Here is a 19937-nt window from a genome sequence, read left to right on the forward strand (position 1 = left end):
CACTTTAAATACATGTATTAAAGTTTCCATATGCTGCAGATTAGCAAACTGGCATTTTAAATCTCACCATCTGAGAGGGCTGGCAGCTGGGAGAGGGAATGCGACCAGCTGCCTTTATTTCACAAAAATGTCCCATTTTAGAGCACCATTTGTCTTTCATTCTGTAACCTCTGAGGTCAGAACTCTGAAATCCAGGAAGTGTCTGGAGTTACTTTTCAACAGGGCATGTGATTCTCAGGTTTGCTAGTTGGGGCGCTGTAGCTGCTCAGCCCTTGCCCCTCCCAGGGCGGGGACGTGGAACCGAGAGATGTCTTCGGCTCCGTGAACCTGACTTTTTTTAAAAGCTGCGCTGTAATAACTCAAACCCACCTGGAAAGGAACCTTGTTCAGTGTTGAACCCCAAACTAGTTTCTCTCGCCCCATCCCAGGACAGAGAGTTTTGTTAAACTATCCCTGGGTCAGTTTTAGTTTCTAATCAACCTGTTCAGAGATGTGAGTACACGCCCTCTGGAGCAGATGAGATTTGAACCCAGGCCTCTGGCTCAGCAGTAGGCACATTATCACTGCACCACAAGAGTCCTCTGGTTTTCTTCATTCTGATTTAGTAAAATAAAGATATTCAGAGCAATGTTATCTCACACTTCTTAAGCAGATGGCACTTGGACCCAGACCTCCATAGCCCAGAGATAGAGACACTAGCATTGTATTGCAAGAGCCTCTCTCAGTCTGCTTTATGATATTTTCAAGTCAACCAGTTCAGAGATGTTAGTACCCACCCCCTGGAGCAGGTGGGACTTGAACCCAGGTCCTCTGGCTCAGAGGTTGGGACAATACTACCGCTCCACAAAAACTCTTGAGGAATTCAGTGATTTGACTGAGAATGGAAACTAGAGAGTTTAAACAAGCTACTCAGACATGCTGTGACCCAACTCTGGAGCAGGTGAGAGTTGAACGAGGGTCTCATGGCTCAGAAGTAAGGACACTACCATTACACCACAAGACCACCACCACCAGGCTCTGCTTTGTTTTTTATTTTTTGTATATCAGAAAGTGCTATCACACATAACCAACAACGTATTCACCACCAAAACACCGAGACTTCTTTTCAAACTATGAACCATCACCCATAATGACCTGTATCGTCAATTAAGTATTTACAAGCAAAGCACATCATGGGCAATGGGAACGATAAAAGGTGGGAAGGGAAAGAGAGTGGGAAAGGGCTAAACCAGATTGGCTTTGGAGATGGAGATTAAGCACCATATCCCACGTGGTGCCTATCTCTTTCAAAATGCATCAACAGCCTTGATGAACATGGTGCACTCCCTCTCCAAGGACACTCAGGCACTGATATAACCATGTAAGAGGGGCAGATAGACGGCAGATATGACCCCTAGGTCCCCTTTATAAAGGGTTCAGGTGATGACTTCTAGTTGAGCAGGCCATTACCTGTTACCAAGGGAACTAGTACTCAATGAAGAGACTAATTTGTGGTTCCCATGGGCCTTACAGGGGTAATCACATGCCCATACCTCCCATTTTTAGTCTAAGGGTAGAGGGGGGAAGGTGGCAGAAGGCAATTACCCTCTAATTGACCATCTAACCACTACCCCTTGACACTAGATGATGTCACCATCACTGAATCTCCCACTATCAACATCCTAGGCGGGTCACCATTGACCAGAAACTCAATTAGACTTGCCACATAAACTCAGTGACTGCAATAGCAGGTCAGAGCCTTGGAATACTGCAGCGATTAACTCACTTCCTGCCTCCCCAAAGCCTGTCCACCATATACAAAGTACAAGTCAGGAGTGTGATGGAGTATTCCCCACTTGCCTGGATAGATGCAGCTCCAACAATGCCAAAGAATCTCAGTTGCAGAAGTGTGTGGTATCTACAAGAAGCACAGCAGAAATTCACCAAAGATCCTGAGACAGCACTCGCAAACCTACAACCACTTCCGTCTAGAAGGACAGGGGCAGCAGATACGTGGGAAGTACAACCTGCAAGTTCCCCTCAAAGACACTCACTATCCTGACTTGGAACCTCAATTATCCGAGGTGAAGAGTAATTTGCTTGGTTGATCGAATTCCAGGTAATCAAATGCCGCGAATGCCGGATAAGATAGTTTAGCCAAGCATCGGGACCTTGTGATTTGCTGGATAATCCGATATCTGGACAATCGAATGCCGGATAATCGAGGTTCCTCTGTACATCACCATTCCTTCACTGTCTCCTGGTCAAGATCCTGGAATACCCTCACCGATGGCATTGAGTTCGACTAATAGTGCATAGACTGCAGCGGTTCAAGAAGGCAACTCACCACCACTGTCTCCAGGGCAATTAGGGATGGGCAATAAATGTTGACACATCCAAGTTATGCCCACGTCCCAGGAGTGAATGTAAAAAGGGTGCGGGATTGGCACTCATGCTGAGCAGCTCAGGAAGATGGGGGGAGGCTGATGATTCACATGGTTGCCTGAATGGATAACCTGCATGAGGTCTCCAGCACTGTGTTGAAAATTTAAACATAAAGATTAAGGTGCAAAAGTTGCTCCTGCTCTCACCCCCCCCACTCTCCATACATGAATTTGTCCCTGTGCCCTTCAGGCCAATCTCTGCCCTCACTCCACCAATGTCACCCATTATCAAATGATCTCCATTCACCCAGCCCTGGGGTCCCATCATACATCTGCTCATTTACAATCTCCCATTGCCCAGCAACACCATGCCACCTGTCCCCTCAACCCTCGTGCCACACTGTGCCTCTCTATCAACCCCTCCCCCCTCGGTCTCATATCCTCTATGCTTTTCTATCTACTCATCTTCCTTTAGTGCCCCCTCTGTCTACCCCAGTCACGCCTTGGCTGTTCCTAGACGCTATGGCAACTCTGTGTCGACTCATATCCCTCCACCCCTTACCATTTGGCCTTCCATCTCGATGCCAACAAAAATTCAATAACATGCAATGCCATTGAATTTTCAACTAATCCCTAATGAAAATTAATGTTTCATAAAAGTGATCAATCCCTTTTGCAAATAAATGTTTCCATTCTGTAGCCATTTGGAGCTATCCATTCAAATGTTTGCTTGATAGGTATTTCCTCATGAAAATGACAGCTTAGGAAAGCAGCACAAATCCTATAATGGCTGTGGAAACAGGAACATTGAAATACTTAGCACTGATATTTCTTAAACTCCACACGTAACTTTGGAAAGTTCTTTGACAGAATTGGCAGTCCCAATTAGCATTCCAGTCATCAGTAAAGCGACAGAAGGTGTTATTCGATAGTGCTGTTAAACAGCACTTCTTCAGCAATGACCTGCTAGCTGACCTTCAGTTTGGGTTCCACCAGGGCCATTCAGCTCTTGACCTCATGTGACAGCATTGTTTCACAATGCATAATAGAGCTGAACTCCAGAGGTAAGGCGACAGTGACAGCCCTTGCTATTATAGCAACGAGTATGGCACTTGTAAATATATTCAATCATGGGATGTGGGCATCATTGCTCATGCTGATGTTCATTGTTCATCGTTAAATTCCCTGGAGAAAATGGTGGCAAGATGTCTTTGAATCACTACATTAAGGAGCCCTAATAAAATTGGAGTCATGGTGGTTCAGGGAAAAACCTTTCCGCTACTTTGAATTGTACTCTGCGCAAATGTTGTGGTTGTTGGAGGTGAGTATTCTCAGTTTATAGACATCCCTCCAGGAGTTTCCTCAGGATTGTGTCCTGGGCACAGCCATCATCAGCTCCTTCATTAATGATCTTCCTTCCAACATAAGGGTCAGAAGTGGCGATGATCACTCAATGTTCAGCACCACTCCTAACCTCAGGCACTGAAGCAGTGAATGTCCATATGCAGCAACAGTCGGACAGAACCCAGACTTGATTTGATAATTGTCAAGTGACATTCACCTTAATACATGTGCCAAGCAATGTCCATCTCCAACAAGAGAAATTAACCATTGCCACTTTATGTTCAATATTGTTGCCATCACTAAATCCTCCATTATCAACACTCTGAGAGTTACCATTGACTCGAAACTTGAACTAGCAATATGAATACAATGACTGCAAAAGTAGGTCAGAAGTGAGGCAAGTCATTTCATTCCTGACACTCGATGTTTGTCCACTATCTCCAAGGCAGAAGTGTGATAGAATATTCCCCACTTGCCTGGATAAGTGCACCTCCAATAGCACTCAAGAAGCTTGACACCATCCAGGATAAAGTAGCCGTATTATTGGCATCTCATTTACCCCTTTCAACATTCACTCTCTCCTCCACCGACGCTCAGTAACAGCAGTGTGTACCATTTACAAGATGCACTACAACAATTCACAAGGCCCCAATGACAGTACCTTCGAAACCCACAAACACTGCCAGCTAAATGGACAAATACAGCAAATACATGGGAATGCCACCACTGTAGGTCGCCCTCAAGCCACTCAACATCTTGACTTGGAGGTATATTGTTGGTCCTTCAAAGTTGCTGGGTCAAAATTCTGGAACTCTCTTCTAAACAGCGCTATGGGTGGACACAGCAATTCAGGAGGCACCTCATTAAAACCTCTTCCAGGGCCCTTTGGTGTTGGCAATAAATGACTTCCACACTTTATCAGGCGACACGATGGCTCAGTGGGTAGCACTGCTGCCTCACAGCGCCAGTGATCTGGGTTCGATTCCAGCCTTGGGCGACTGTATGTGTGGAGTTTGCACATTCTCCTTGTGTCTGCGTGGGTTTCTTCCGGGTGCTCCGGTTTCCTCCCACAGTCCAAAGGTGTGCAGATTAAGTGAATTGGTCATGCTAAATTGCCCGTAGTGTTCAGAGCTGTGTAGGTTAGGTGCCTTAGTCAGAGGTATACGTGGGGTAGGGGAATGCGGCTAGGTAGATTACTCTTCGGAGGGTCAGTGTGGACTTGTTGGGCCAAATGGCCTGTTTCCACCCTGTAGGGATTCTCTGAAACACCACACATAAACAAACAGAACAAATATTTGTTTTAAAAATGCATTAATGTAGGTTTTACACATGTTTTGCCTACTTTCAGGAGTGCCTTAGCTCGCCTGAGGATTGCCTTATCCTCTGAGCAGGGTTCTTGGACCAGATCAAAAGCGTACCTCACGTCTCTGAAAAGACACTCCAGAAATCTAAAAGAAATATATACAGAATAGACCTGTTGGTACCTGGTGTTACTCCACACCCTCCACACTCCAGGGACTTTCAAATCCAATTTCACAGGAGGCAGTTGGTGATTTAAAGAGCCCTCTCTCCCAGGGAACTGTGCTTGCACAAACTACAGATCTCTCCTGTGAAAATGAGGGGTGCTGGTTCAATGGCTGGGCTTGGGATTATCCCAGTACTGCTTTGCTGCAAGAGAGATGCTTTGTGTTCTTTGAGAAATCTGGGCCTTTGCCTATCTTCTGATGAACATTCTAAGAAGGTACAGGGAGCTTGATGTGGTTTTAAGGTGCAGGGACTAAGATGGTCAGGATCAAGTGGTTAGAAGCATTTTCAAACCAAATCAGATTCCTGAAATGGACTAATTACTTGAACAAATGCAAATTATGGGTTTTTAACGTAAAATATTTTTAAATTCTGTAACTGTGATAACAGTCAAAGCATTAATGTGTTGTTGGAGTGGAAAAGAAAAGGTGCACCCATGTTTTTGGTCTCTATTGCTGGATGGAAATGTTCCTATCTTTAACATCTCATCTATTATTCAAATCAGATTTATCAAATACACTGGACCATCCGTAGAATGCTTTGCATGGGAGTGTGATCTGATTCCCCGTCTCACTCTTGCAGTTGTCATTTTGACCTCCAAATACTCTTCCGGCATCTCCCTTAGGTCTCTCATGTAGACAGCAAGAGGTCATGGAAGGCACTTAAAACTAAACAAAGCTCTTGTAGCATCAACTAACAAACAATATACATCCCCACAATGTCTTGAGGAAGTATTGAGGAAAGAGAACATTATTCTAAATCATGTGATGAAACAATAACATGTAACTCCGAGAATATCGTTGTGTACTTTGCTCAGAACCCACATTGTTTCCAGTTTAGTAAAGAGAGCACAAAGATAAACATTTTAAACTTGGGTTCAACACAGAGGACTATCCGACAGCTCCTTATGCAATGTCCTTGCAAAGCAATACCAAAGTAACTTCACTGCATGAAAACAAAATCATGTTGATAGTATACTCCTGACTCTGCCCTTGGGAGACCCACACAGAGGGTACAGAATATTACACTGCCGTCTTAATGAGAATAATTTAATACCTTCATATGCAGTCTTGAAATACAATTTCTTAAATAACTATGCAGTCAATGTTCCAAGCAATAATTTTGGGCTCTTGGAAGATCTGATAAATAGGAGGTTGGTAGTTTCGATTAATGGATTCTTACATTTAAATGAAACCATTAAAACCCAAGTTCTTTGCTTAATGATTTTTTTAGATAAATGGTGTAATAAATTAGCTTTTACTAATGACAGGAAATAATGTTGTTTCAAAGTGAAGGCTGATTTAATCTAAGATAGCATGATCTGGCTGTTCCTATGTTAGATGTGAGTTCTTTGATCCCCACCTAAATTTATCGCAAACTTGCAGCTTAAAAATATAACTTCCAGCCGTGCGCACGAAGAGTATGTGGGGATTGATTCATTTCTTTGCAGTTTTGTTGCTAACAAACACTTTAAAACCAGCATTCTCTCATTTCGGCAATGGCATTATGTTATTTTCATATGGTAGAGCAATTCTATAAAATATTGCAGTTGAGAAACATTGGTGAAAAGATTCCTGTAATTCTTTAATCATAGAATCCCTACATTATGATGGCCAATTCAGCCCATCAAGTCCACACTGACCCTCCGAAGAGCATCCCACCCAGATTCAACCTTCTACCCTGTTCCTGTAACCCTGCATTTCCCATGGCAACTCCTGGATACTATGGCCAATTTATCATGGAATCACTACAGTGTGGAAACAGGCCATTAGACCCAACAAATCCTCACCAACCCTCCCAAGAGCAACCCCCCATACCCATTCCCCTAATCAATTATTCTGCATTTACCCTTGACTAATGCACCTAACCTACACATCCCTGAACACTATAGGCAATTTAGCATGGCCAATTCACCTAATTTGCATATCTTTGGATTGTGGGAGGAAACCCACGCAGACTTAGGGAGAATGTGCAAACTCCACACAGAGAGTTGCCCGAGGCTGGAATTGAACCCGGGTCCTTGGCGCAGTGAGGCAGGGTGCCACCGTGCCACCCTGACGTGATGAGGCAACAATGCTGCCCCGTTTCTTCTGTTTATACTTTCATGAATTTGGGCATGACTGCCAAGGTCAGTATTTGTTGCCAGTCCCTGGTTGCCCTTGAACTGATATCTTAACAAGATGACGTCAAAGTGCATTTCAAACCCATTCTTACTAGTCTATATGTCGGCCTGACCAGGTAAAGACAGCAGATTTCCTTTCATAAAGGATAGTAATAAACCAGGTGAAATTTCAGGACAATTTGTGTCAGTTTTATGGTCGCCAATACTGAGACTAGTTTTATATTCCAGATTTATTAAAATAACTAAAACTCTATGAGTTACTATGGTGGGATTCAAGCTGATTCCCAGAGCAGCAGTATGGTTGATTCTTAACTGCCAACATAGAACATAGAAAAGTACAGCACAGAACAGGCCCTTTGGCCCACGATGTTGTGCCAAGGTTTAATCCTAATGTAAAATAAAATAACTTAACCTACGTACCCCTCAACTCACTGCTATCCATGTGCATATCCAGCAGTCGCTTAAATATCCCTAATGACTCTGCTTCCACCACCACAGCTGGCAACGCATTCCATGCATTCACAACTCTCTGCATAAAGAACCTACCTCTGACGTCCCCATTATACCTTTCTCCTAACACCTTAAAACTATGACACCTCATGCCAGTCAATCCTGCCCTGGGGAGAAGTCTGTCACTATTGACTCTACCTATTCCTCTCATTATCTTGTATACCTCGATCAGGTCTCCTCTCTTCCTCCTCCTCTCCAGAGAGAAAAGTCTGAGCTTAGTCAATCTCTCTTCGTAAGGCGAGCCCTCCAGACCAGACAGCATCCTTCTTTGCATCCTCTCCAATGCCTCTGTATCTTTCCTATAATAGGGCGACCAGAACGGGATACAATATTCCAAGTGTAGTCTCACCAGGGACTTGTAGAACTGTAGCAAAATCTCGCGGCTCTAAAACTCGATCCCCCTTTAATGAAAGCCAAAACACCATATGCTTTCTTAACACTTGGGTGGCAACTTTGAGCGATCCATGTATTTGCACACCCACATCCCTCTGTTCCTCCACACTGCCAAGAATCCTGTCTTTAATCCTATATTCAGCATTCAAGTTCGATCTTCCAAAATGCACCACTTTGCATTTATCCAAGTTAAACTCCATTTGCTATTCCTCAGCCCAGCTCTGCATCTTGTCTATGTCGCGCTGCAGCCTGCAATAGCCCTCGGTACTATCAATGGCACTTCCAACCTTTGTGTCATCTGCAAATTTATTAACCCACCCCTCAACATCTTCATCCAAGTCATTTATAAAAACTACAAGCAGCAGAGGCCCAAGAACAGAGCCCTGCAGGACCGCATTCAACACTGACCTCCAGGCAGAATACTTTCCATCTACAACTACTCTCTGCCTTCTGTCAGCCAACCAATTCTGAATCCAGATAGCCAAATCTCCCTGTATCCCATAGTTCCTGACTTTATGAATGAGCCTACAGTGGGGAATTTTATCAAATGCCTTGCTGAAGTCCGTATACATCACATCCACTGCTCAACCTTCGTTGACCTGTCTTGTCACCTCCTCAAAGAAATTAATAAGATTTGTGAGGCATGACCTGCCCCTCTCAAAGCCATGCTGACTGCCTTTAATCACACTATGCTTTTCCAAATAGTCATAAATCCTATCCCTCAGAGTTCTTTCGAAAACTTTGCTGACCACAGACGCAAGACTGACTGGTCTGTAATTGCCAGGGAATTCCCTATTACCCTTCTTGAAAAGAAGAATAACATTCGCCTCCTTCCAACCCTCCGGTATGACTCCCATGGAGAGTGAGGAGGCAAAGATCTCGCCAGTGGCTTAGCAACCTCCTTTCTTAGCAGCCTAGAATAAATAAATAAATAGCCAGCATTGCCCATATGCTGTGAATTAATTCAAAAACAGAGGGATATGTTTGAATTTGAGGCAGTTCGGAGGAGATTGATTCCAGAGTTCTAAGGTGATAGGAGAAAGATTTTAAAAGATCCTGAGGGGCAACATTTCCACGCGGAGGCTGTTGAGTTTATGGAATGAGCTGCCAGAGGAAGTGGTAGAAGATACAGTTATAATATTTAAAAGGGATTTGGATGGGTATAAGAAAATGAATGGTTTAGATGAATATGGACCAAATGCTGGCGCATGGGGCTAGGTTAGATTGGGGTGTCTGGTTGGCATGGATGAGTGGACTGAAGGGACTGTTTCTGCTCTGTATGACTCTGTGATTAGCCTAGGTCTTTGTATCACTATTCAGTAACATGATCACTAGGCGGCTGGCTCTCCAAAAAGTCAACGTTACAACTTTGAGCATTTTGAACTTGATAAAAGATGTGATAATAGAAGGCTGATATGTATAAACGTTAGGAGAGGAATTGGGTTGGTGGTAATGATGCTGGACCAGTAATTCAGAACTTCAAACTGATGCAGTTGGGGGGTGCGGTCAAATCCCACCATGGCAGCTGATAGAATTTTAAAAATGTCATTTTAAAAAATCTGATTCACTATTGGTGACCATTGTCAATAGTTGCAAAAAACCCATCTGCTTCGTTAATGTCCTGGAGGAAAGATCATTGGCTCTCCTTCACTGGTCTGGCCTTCAGTGGAGCTCCATACTCACAGCAACATGACTGCCATATAACGGTTCACTGAGTTAACTGGGAGAATAACTCTCCATTCAAGGGATGTTAGGAATAGGCAACAAATGCCGATCTTGCCTGCGACTTTGCTATCCCATAAATGGGCATTGGATAGGCATTTGGAAGTTATTGGGCTAGTATAGGTTAGGTAGGATTCGGTCGGCGCAACATCGAGGGCCGAAGGGCCTGTACTGCGCTGTATCCTTCTATGTTCTATATGTTCTAAGGCAGTCCGCTTCAGTCCTGCCTCTTCAGATAGTGAGTAGACTATTGCCTCCACATAAATTCTAGACCATTGAGTACAGGTGAACAGTAATATACTCCACTGATCAATCTTGAGCTATAGGAGAGTCTGACCAGTCTGTGGCTGTTTTTCCTGGAGCATCAGAAACTGAGGGGTGACCTTTTAGAGGTTTACAAAATTATAAGGGGCATGGATAAATAGGCAAAGTCTTTTCCCTGGGGTCGGGGAGTCCAGAACTAGAGGGCATAGGTTTAGGGTGAGAGAGACCTACAAGGCAACTTTTCACACAAAGGGTGGTAGGTGTATGAAATGAGCTCCCAGAGAAAGTGGTGGAGGCTGGTACAATTGCAACATTTAAGAGGCATATGGATGGGTATATGAATAGGAAGGGTTTGGAGGGCTGGGTGCTGGCAGGTGGGACTAGATTGGGTTGGGATATCTGGTCAGCAAGAACAGGTTGGACCGAAGGGTCTGTTTCCGTGCTGTACATCTCTATGACTCTATAACCTGTGGATAACAGAGTGATATAATCCTAACACAACAGAACTTTTGTGATGGATTATTGAATTACACAATTGTCAATCATCCATTTTTGGTAGATATTGGACGTAGCTTAGTTTCAGTGATCACCATCAATATTTTATGTTGAATCATGAAGGTCTATTTTCATTCTGCTCAGTGAATTACATTTCCAGTCAATGAGAATATTAAAAATGAACTTAAACCAAAGCTTTAAGATATTCAGAGTTGTATGGAACAGCATAGAAATATTTCAGGGAAAAGGAGACAATGCGTACATGCATCTTGTCCATTCATTTATCTTCTTTCCTTCCTGTAAAGTACCTAGATGTTTCAGTCGAACAGGTCTTGCACCCATTGTCCATTTGATCAGGATACTTGAAGTGGAAACTTCCTGAGGTGTCATCCATTAAACCTGTATTATATCAGAATGTGCCAAACAAAAATCTATTGCTATCAGTCTTAAAAATTTCAATTGATCGTCCATCCAAAACCTCTTGGGAAAGAATTCCAGATATCAGTTACTGCCTGAGTGAAAAAGTGCTTCCTAATTTCAGTCGCCAATGACATAGTTCGATTTTTCAGAGTTTTTTTTCTGAATTTCTCCATTGAAGAGATGAGTTTTTTTTTGATATTGTATGCCTTGAACCTCCTTGTCATTTTATACGTGCCTATTTGTACATCCTTCACCCTTTGAAACTCGAGCAGTCAAGCTAAGTTTATGCCACCCATCCTCGAAGTAACCTTTTGAGCTGCAATATAATTTCAGAAACTGCGTAATGACTTTTTTTTCCCCTCCATTTGTTTAAGACCAGTGCATTCTCAGTATTTTAACCTTTCGTTGAGTAGTATGCATGAAGATCCAAATTTCTGTTTGGCACTGCAATGCCTCTTGGCACCAGATAGAATCTTTACACATTCTAGTGTGAGCAGAAAGATCTAGGAGTAAGTAATGCTAATTAGAATAGCAAAGGAAGAAACTAATTTTTGCAGGTTTTCTTGAATACTTATTTTTTCCTGTTGTTGCATTTCTTGAATGGCAGCTGCTGACTTCCAGGAGCTTTGATTCCTTGTCAAGATTTATAGATCAGTAACTCGACTCACCTCCACAGCTAAATGTGCATTACTTAATTATTCAGGAAGCCTTGCTGGCAGCAGTTAAGACCCCATTGAATTCACATCATATTTAGCTGGAATATTCTGTGCCAGAACAAAAATGGAAACCTATCATTTCAGAATTGTTGATGTATGGGGGAATGGGTCTAGGTGGGTTACTCTTCAGAGGGTCAGTGTGGACTAGTTGGGCTGAAGGGCCTGTTTTCACACTGTAGGGTATTTAATCAAATTAAAGGGTGGCACGGTGGCTCAGTGGTTAGCACTGCTGCCTTACAGCACCAGGGACCCAGGTTCGATTATGGCCTCGGGCAACTGTCTGTGTGGAGTTTGCACATTCTCCCTGTGTCTGCGTGGGTTTCCTCCGGTTTCCTCCCACAGTCCAAAGATGTGCAGGTCAGGTGAATTGGCCATGCTAAATTGCCCGTAGTGTTAGGTGCATTAGTCAGAGGGAAATGGATCTGGGTGGGTTAGTCTTTGGAGGGTCAGTGTGGACTTGTTGGGCCGAAGGGCCTGTTTCCACACTGTAGGGAATCTAATCATATCCCAAGTTCATTGACCATCCATGTCTGATAGGAGCAGTGTGAATCACAGTGTTATAGGGTCAGCGATTTAACCATGCAAAGCTGGTTATATAACATGAACAATTATAAAATCTTCCCTGTCTCATATTTTTATGAAACACAAGATCATGACAGTACAGGAGCAGAATTCAGTGATTCAACCCATCCAGTCCAAAGTAGGGAACAAGGATGATCCTGGAGATGAAGAGCTTGACATATGAGGAGGAGTTGAGGACTCTAGGTCTGTACTTGATGGAGTTTAGAAGGATGAGAATGTATTGCATTAAAACTTACAGAAACTTACTGAGAGGCCTGGAGAGAGAGGGCATGGAGAACGTGAGACTAGGACCCTAGGGCACAGTCTCAGAGTGATTCTTTGGAACAGAGATGAGGAGGTCGCTTAATTTGTGAAACTCATGTTTCTCAACTCCATTCTCCTACCTTCTTCCCTTAACCTTTGATCTTCTTACTAATCAAGAACCTATCGCAAGTAAACTTAATGACTTGGCCTCCACAGAACTCTGCAGCAATGCGTTCCACAGATTGACCACCCTCTGGTGGAAGAAATTTCTCCTCATCTCCGTTCCAAAGGGCCATCCCTTCAATCTGATACTGTGCCCTTGGATCCTAATCTCCCCCCTTCCATCTTCTCTGCATCCACCCTAGACCGGCCTCTTGCTAAGTTTCTGTAAGCTTCAATGAGATATCCCCTCCAACTTCTAAAGTCTATCAAGTACAGATCCAGAGTCCTCAACCACTCTACATATGACAAGCCTTTCATCCTCAGGATCATTCTTGTAAACCTCCTGTGGACCCCTTCCAGCGTCAGCACATTTTTCCTTAGATCCGGAGCCCAAAACCTGCTGACTATGTTCCAAATGCAGTCTGACTAGAGGCATAAACAGCCTCAGCAGTACATCTCTGCTCTGGTATTCCAGAAAAGAATTGGAAATAAATTTAAAAATGCATGCATTTTTATTACCTTTTACAGCCCCTCAGATATTCCAAAATGCGTAATGGACAATAAAGTGTTTGATGAAACTAATGACTATTGCGGGAGGTATTGTGGTGCAATAGATAGCATCCCCTCTGAAACCTCCATGTTCAAGTCCGACTCCAGGACTTACTTACAATGTAAGGTGCATTTATACGGGTCAGTTATACTGCAAATCCTGTCAGTGTATCTAATGGCAGGCAGTAAGTGTGGGTAGTCTCCTGGTCAGCCATCTTGCTGAAGGTAATGTCAGTCCCTCTATAGTAATTGTGGGCCAATCCATTCGGAAGGTCACAGTTACCAATATTCTGTTAGGGCGTTGTAGCTGAAGTGAAGGACCAACTGTTGCAGTGCTGGAAATGTGAAACATCAATGGAAAAGTTGAGGAGTGATGAGAATTTCTTCCCTGTGAATCTGTGAAATTCTTTGCTGTAGAGAACTGTCAAGGGTGAAGCACATTTAAAGTTAAGAGAAACAGATTTTTAATCAGTAAGGGAATGAAGGGTTATGCGAGAAGACAGCAGGAATGTGGAGTTGAGGGCTATCAAATCAACTATGATCTCATTGAATGGCAGACCAGGCTCGATGGGCTGAATAGACTACTTCATATTATGATCGAGACTTTCTCTAATGGCCATTGCAGGTGCAGACTGTTTCACTGAGTGCAGTATGAACTGTCGTATTTGCTTCCACTCTAATCTTTGCTGCAATTCAGTCTTTTCCAACCTGTTTGGTCCAGATTTAGATCGTGTAATTCTGTTGCATAAAGTGGTCTGTAAGGATTTGCAGCAGAACTTTGTGTTGTTTCAAAAGCAATCACGCATCGACATTCTGAATGATGTTGTCGTGAGCCATTGGAACCTAGTATTACAGTGCCACCTATAGGCAGTAAAACAATTGACCATTCCTGTTTCCCACCTCACAATTCTAAATTCTGTTCTTTTTAAAGAACATGTTTTAAGATAAGGACAAGCTCTGTTGTGAATCAGAACAAAGATGCACCGATCTACAATGATTGACTTACTTGGCAAATGCAAGTTCCCAAACTCTTCAATAGCCTTCACATTTGCTGAATTCAAGGTGATTACTTCACCATTAGTCCTCAGGAGAACGCTCCTCGATAATACGCGACATTGATTGTGCCACTCTGCAAAGGTTGGCATGGTGGCTGTATGGTTAGCACTGCTGCCTCACAGCTCCAGGGACCCAGGTTCGATTCCACCTTTGGCGACTGTCTATGTGGAGTTTGCATGTTCTCCCCGTGTCTGCATGGGTTTGCTCTGGTTTCCTCCAAAGATGTACAGGTTAGGTGGATTGGCCATTCTAAATTGCCCACAGTGTCCAAGGGTGTGTCGGCTGGGTGAATTGACCGTGTGAAATGCAATGTTACAGGTGTAGGGTAGGGGATAGATCTGGGATGCTCTTCTAAGGGTCAGTGTGGACTTGATGGGCCGAATGGCCAGCTTCCATACTGTAGAGGCGCATGAGGGGCTTGTACTGAGGCCACAGCACTGGAGATTGGTTACACTGAGGCCATGGAAAAAGTGAGGACTGCAGATGCTGGAAACCAGTGTAGATCACAGTAGTGCAGGAAAAGCACAGCAGGTCAGGCAGCATTCGAGGAGCAGGAAAATCGACATTTCGGGCAAAAGCCCTTCATCAGGAAGAGGCCATGTTTGACTAAACCGAATATCATCTTTATTGAATATCAGTCCGTCATTCTGTCAGAGCACAGGGAGGTGAACTTGGATGTGATTCTGAATGTTATGCACACCGGGACTTGATGATGAATGTTAGCAGCATGATGAAACAACTGTGGTTTTGTAAACACTGGGGAGTGTCTGCTATCTTCAGCTAAGATGATATCCTAGAGTTGACAATGCTGGGGTGGAGTTGCTGATCATGGCAACATGCCCTGGGTGAACTAGCTAGATCTGGCACCATTCTGGAGCACAAACCAGCGCTTTTGTAAAAATATGATGCTTTAAAGGTATTTGGCAAATCTCAAGAAAAAGGAATGCAGTGGATAGATCGTCCAGAGAGCTCGCATTGGTATAATGTGCTGAATGGACTAACTTCTGTGCTGTAAAAGCCTATGGATGCAGATCCTAATCTAGTAATTTGAGAGTTGTGTGTCCGAAATGAAAGTGACATGATACCCCAGAGCTCAGAGAGTAGTAATTTTAAACTTGAATACCAGGAAGTGCAGTGCATTAGTGCAATTGGCAGCATTGTTACTTTATGGTAGTTCGAGATTTGCTGGTCACTGGTCTCTTGCAGCCTCCTTTGTCAAATACTTGAAGTTTTACTGTGCAAATTGAGCTAATTCCATCAGAATTGTAATGATAATAAACTTAAAATGTTCTGAAAGTAGAGGGAGAAATCATTAAAATTTAAGCTTTTGACCTTTCATCCATATGAGCAAAAGTCAACAACATAATAGATTTTAAGCAAAGCAAGAAAAAGGAGAGTGAGTCTTGCAATATGGTGCAAACATTTTCAATAAATATTATCATGTTCTATTGAACGATGGTTTTGTAAAGTTGACAGGTTGTGCAGGAGTGCAGTTGTTGAGTTCCACTCAGTGCAACCACACCAGTGTTCCTCAAGTATCAACCTTGATAACTTTCAATGTTTCAGGTTGCCCCATTTCAACACTTATTGACTGAGTGTGTGTAACTCTATAGATAGACGAACTGGACTACACGTTCTGTTTTATTGAGGAAAAAAGATACTGTTGTATGGTGTTACAAAAACAAAACTTACTCACAAGCAGGCATGTTAGACCTGGGCAAAGTTCCACGACCAACATCATTAGAACCGACTATGTATCCACCTATCCTATTAATATTTATGGAGCTCTCCTGTGTTTTCCTTTACTACAAAAGTGAGTGTACCATTACTAATGTACCACATTAACGATGAGATGCCTGGAATATCCTGAGGTCGTGATGGGTGCGAAGGAAATGCAGCTTATTGCTTTCCAGAAAGGTGTAGAGAATTGATTCACTCCAATTCGATTATCTGCTTATCACCATATTGCTGTTTGCACAGGCTGTGTGTGCTGGTTTTAGTTGTTATCCTAATGTACATTATTTTTATGCTTCAATGATTCTGCGATTTGAGACGTTCTAATGTGGTGAAAGACAGCAGAAATGTCAAATTTTATTTGTTTCACTTGCAAGAGAAAAACCTCAAATCATCAGATTTAAAATATCTCCCGATTTTTAGCTCTCGTATTAAGTTTGCATACACAAAGTTGCTGTTGCTGACTCACAAGATTTCACAACGGTAATTTTAATCATTGTATTCCTTTTGTCTTGCAGGGATCACTGTGACAAACCACCCAATGAACAAGACCAGTGCAAGTTTGTCTCTCGATTACCTGTAAGAGTTAACATTGCATTTAATATTCAATCCTGGAATGCAGGTGTTCACCACCAGAATTCCTTTATATTGTTTCCTATTCACACCTGTAATTATCTCACCAGTCTAAATAAAACAATGCTCAGACCTGCCACATAGCCAGTGTAATATGAGGATTACAAGGCAACCCAGTACTGAATGTATTGTGGGTGACAGTAAAGTATGGTGTGAAAACACATCAATGCTCCGTGCTATGGAACTGCAGATCCCCAGCTTTCCTCTCACATTGTCTGTTCAAAGTTTAAAAATCACGCAACACCAGGTTATAGTGCAACAGGTTATAAAGTACAGGTAGATGATCCTTTATCCGAAATTGTCGGGACCAGCTGTTTTTCGGAATCCTCAGAATTTTTTTGAATTTCAGAATAAATGACAGTTTAATGGTGAAATTTTTAAAAACCTTACTAGAGGAGCAGACTTAGTAAATAAAATAGGCCTTCAGAGAAAATCCAAACTTGCTGGTGCTAGGCCACGCCCCCCCATCGCATCGAGTGGGTGTTGACTTGGGTTAACTGTTTGCTCGCCAAACAACCTTGTTAATGAGAAAAAGACTTCACAAAAAAGCCTTTGGATTTCAAAGCTTTCGGATTTTGGATGTTCAGGTAAAGGATCATCCACCTGTACAAGCTTTCAGACCACTGCTCCCTAATCAGGCAATTAGTGGGGCAGGATCATAAGACACAGAATTTATAGCAAAAGATCACAGTGTCAAGCAATTAAAACAATATATTGAACAAACTTAGATTGCTGTTAAGCCTTTCATCTTTTAGAATGGGTTGCAAGTTCAGGTTCATTAATATATAAATTCCAGGACTACTTTTAAGTCGCATTCTCAAGATAGCTTAAGGTTTTATTAAAAAAAAGGGACATCTCAGCTCAGACAATGCATTAAAGGTGTGAGATTAGAGTAATGAACCAAAACCTGTAATCCATTTAAAAGATGAAAGACTTAATAGAAATCTCATTTTGTCAATATATCGTTTTAATTGCATGACACAGCGATCTTTTGCGATAAATTCTGTGTCTTATGATCCTGCTGCACAGCAACCTGATGAAGGAACAGTGCTCCGAAAGTTTGTACTTCCAACTAAACCTGTTGGACTATGAGCTGATGTTGTGTGATTTTAACTTTGTCCATCCCAGTCCAACACTGGCGCATCCACATCGATGTCTGTTCAGTAAGTGTCTGTTGATGATTGCCCACAAGAGGGAGTGCATGGAGTTAATCTATTTTAATCATAGAGGTCACAAGCATGCCATTGCGCAGATGAATTATTTTTAAAACGTATGATGCTGTAGGTTTGCAAACTGTGATGCATGAGCAGTGCTCATCCACAAGGGCTTCCCTAGACATCTGTGAAATTATCGCATTTCTATCTGTTCCTGACGAGGTACACAGCTTTGTGTCTTGAGGGTTCTGATTTTACTGATCTTTTATTTTTCTTTATATATTTATTTAGTTCTACATGATTTCTCTTGCCCCACACCAAAGAAAATAAAAATCATATTTTGCGATGATGGCACTGCGTTTCCGATTTATAGTTGGTAGTATTTTTTTGCAAGGTCAAACAGTGGCTGCTGAGTAACTGGTGAATATTTGTATTGAGTATCACAGTATAGGGAAACATTTTGGACATATAGCATGCAATTCAAGCCTGCTTTTATCCCCTGATCTGTTATGATGGGCCATGTGGTGGGCGGCACTGCTGCCTCACAGCGCCAAAGACCCGGGTTCGATTCCTGCCTCAGGCGTCTGACTGTGTGGAGTTTGCACATTCTCCCCGTGTCTGCGCGGGTTTCCCCCGGGTGCTCCGGTTTCCTCCTACTGTCCAAAGATGTGCAGGTCAGGTGAATTGACCATGCTAAATTGCCCGTAGTGTTAGGTGAAGGGGTAAATGTAGGGGTATGGGTTGGTTGCGCTTCAGCGGGTCAGTATGGACTTGTTGGGCTGAAAGGCCTGTTTCCACATTGCAAGTATTCTAATCTAATCCCAACCCTCAGGTGACTGTATGGAGTTTGCACATTTTCCCCATGTGTTGTGTGAATAGATGTACGACTTAAGTTTGAAAGTTAATCTTGTGCCTGCTATGCAAAGTAACAGAGAATTAATTATGCCTGTTTGCTGCCATCAATAAAAATGGAGGTCAATAACCTTCAACAGTAATACAGATGAGAGACTGTCCATTTTTCTCCTCCGAAATCAGAGGGTGCATCGTAAGCTTAAATTGCACAGGAACTAGACAGGAGAGAGCCTCCCTGTAACAGATCAGTTCTTTAATTTATAAATACTGTGCTGAAGAACCTAATTGGAAAAGTAGTCTTGGCTAAATATCACAAAGGGGTCAGACAGCTCTGATGAAGAGTCTTCTAGCTTCGAAACATTAGCTTCCTCTCTCCCCAGATGCTGCCTGACCAGCTGTGATGTCCAGCATTTTCTGTTTGCAGTACGGTTTCCAGCATCTGCGGTAATTTGGTCCTCCTGTTGGCTCGACTTAGTTTCTCCACTAGCCTTGAAACTGCATTGGTAATCACTATTAAACAGGGTGGAATCTCCAGCTGTAGTTTGATTTAATAAATTCTCAGGCTTTTTTCTTTCTTGAATTGTGTTCAGTCTGCAGGGCACCGATGTGGTCATTGCCATCTTCATCATTGTGGCCATGTCATTTGTGCCAGCCAGCTTCGTGGTGTTCCTGGTGGCAGAGAAGTCAACCAAAGCAAAGCACCTACAATTTGTCAGTGGATGTGACCCAGTGATCTACTGGCTGGCCAACTACATCTGGGACATGGTGAGGATGAGTTTTGTTCTTCAAGAAGAGAAGGATGCTTTTTAAGCATTCAATGTAAGACATGACTATAAAGAGCCTCAATGGCAATTGATAACCTCAGTGAATGTTCACCAAAGTTATGTTTCCACTGATTCCAATATTATACTGTAATGGAATTGAAAAAGCTTCCAACACAATGTTTCAAAAGAGCATTTCACATGAACTATGATTTGCTTTCACACAGTTGGCCTATAATATGGATGCTAAATAGATTGAAACCTAATAATTCTCAATGATTCCTCTCAGCGCGCAAGATGAACATCTCAGTTATCGTTCGCTCATTCACCTTTTTCTT

At 42.8% G+C, this 19937-nt stretch overlaps 1 protein-coding gene across 2 annotated transcripts in view; it reads left to right on the forward strand.

Annotated features, from left to right (window-relative positions):
* abca2 (ATP-binding cassette, sub-family A (ABC1), member 2) overlaps positions 1-19937 on the forward strand; it is a 541802-nt gene that overhangs the window by 445970 nt on the left and 75895 nt on the right. For both annotated transcript variants that reach the window (XM_060841298.1, XM_060841299.1), the window contains exons 34-35: positions 16718-16778; positions 19429-19603. In XM_060841298.1, the coding sequence (XP_060697281.1) occupies positions 16718-16778; positions 19429-19603 (236 nt within the window). The remainder of the gene's footprint in view (positions 1-16717; positions 16779-19428; positions 19604-19937) is intronic.

This window comes from Hemiscyllium ocellatum, chromosome 21, assembly GCF_020745735.1.
Source record: "Hemiscyllium ocellatum isolate sHemOce1 chromosome 21, sHemOce1.pat.X.cur, whole genome shotgun sequence".
Taxonomy (NCBI): domain Eukaryota; kingdom Metazoa; phylum Chordata; class Chondrichthyes; order Orectolobiformes; family Hemiscylliidae; genus Hemiscyllium; species Hemiscyllium ocellatum.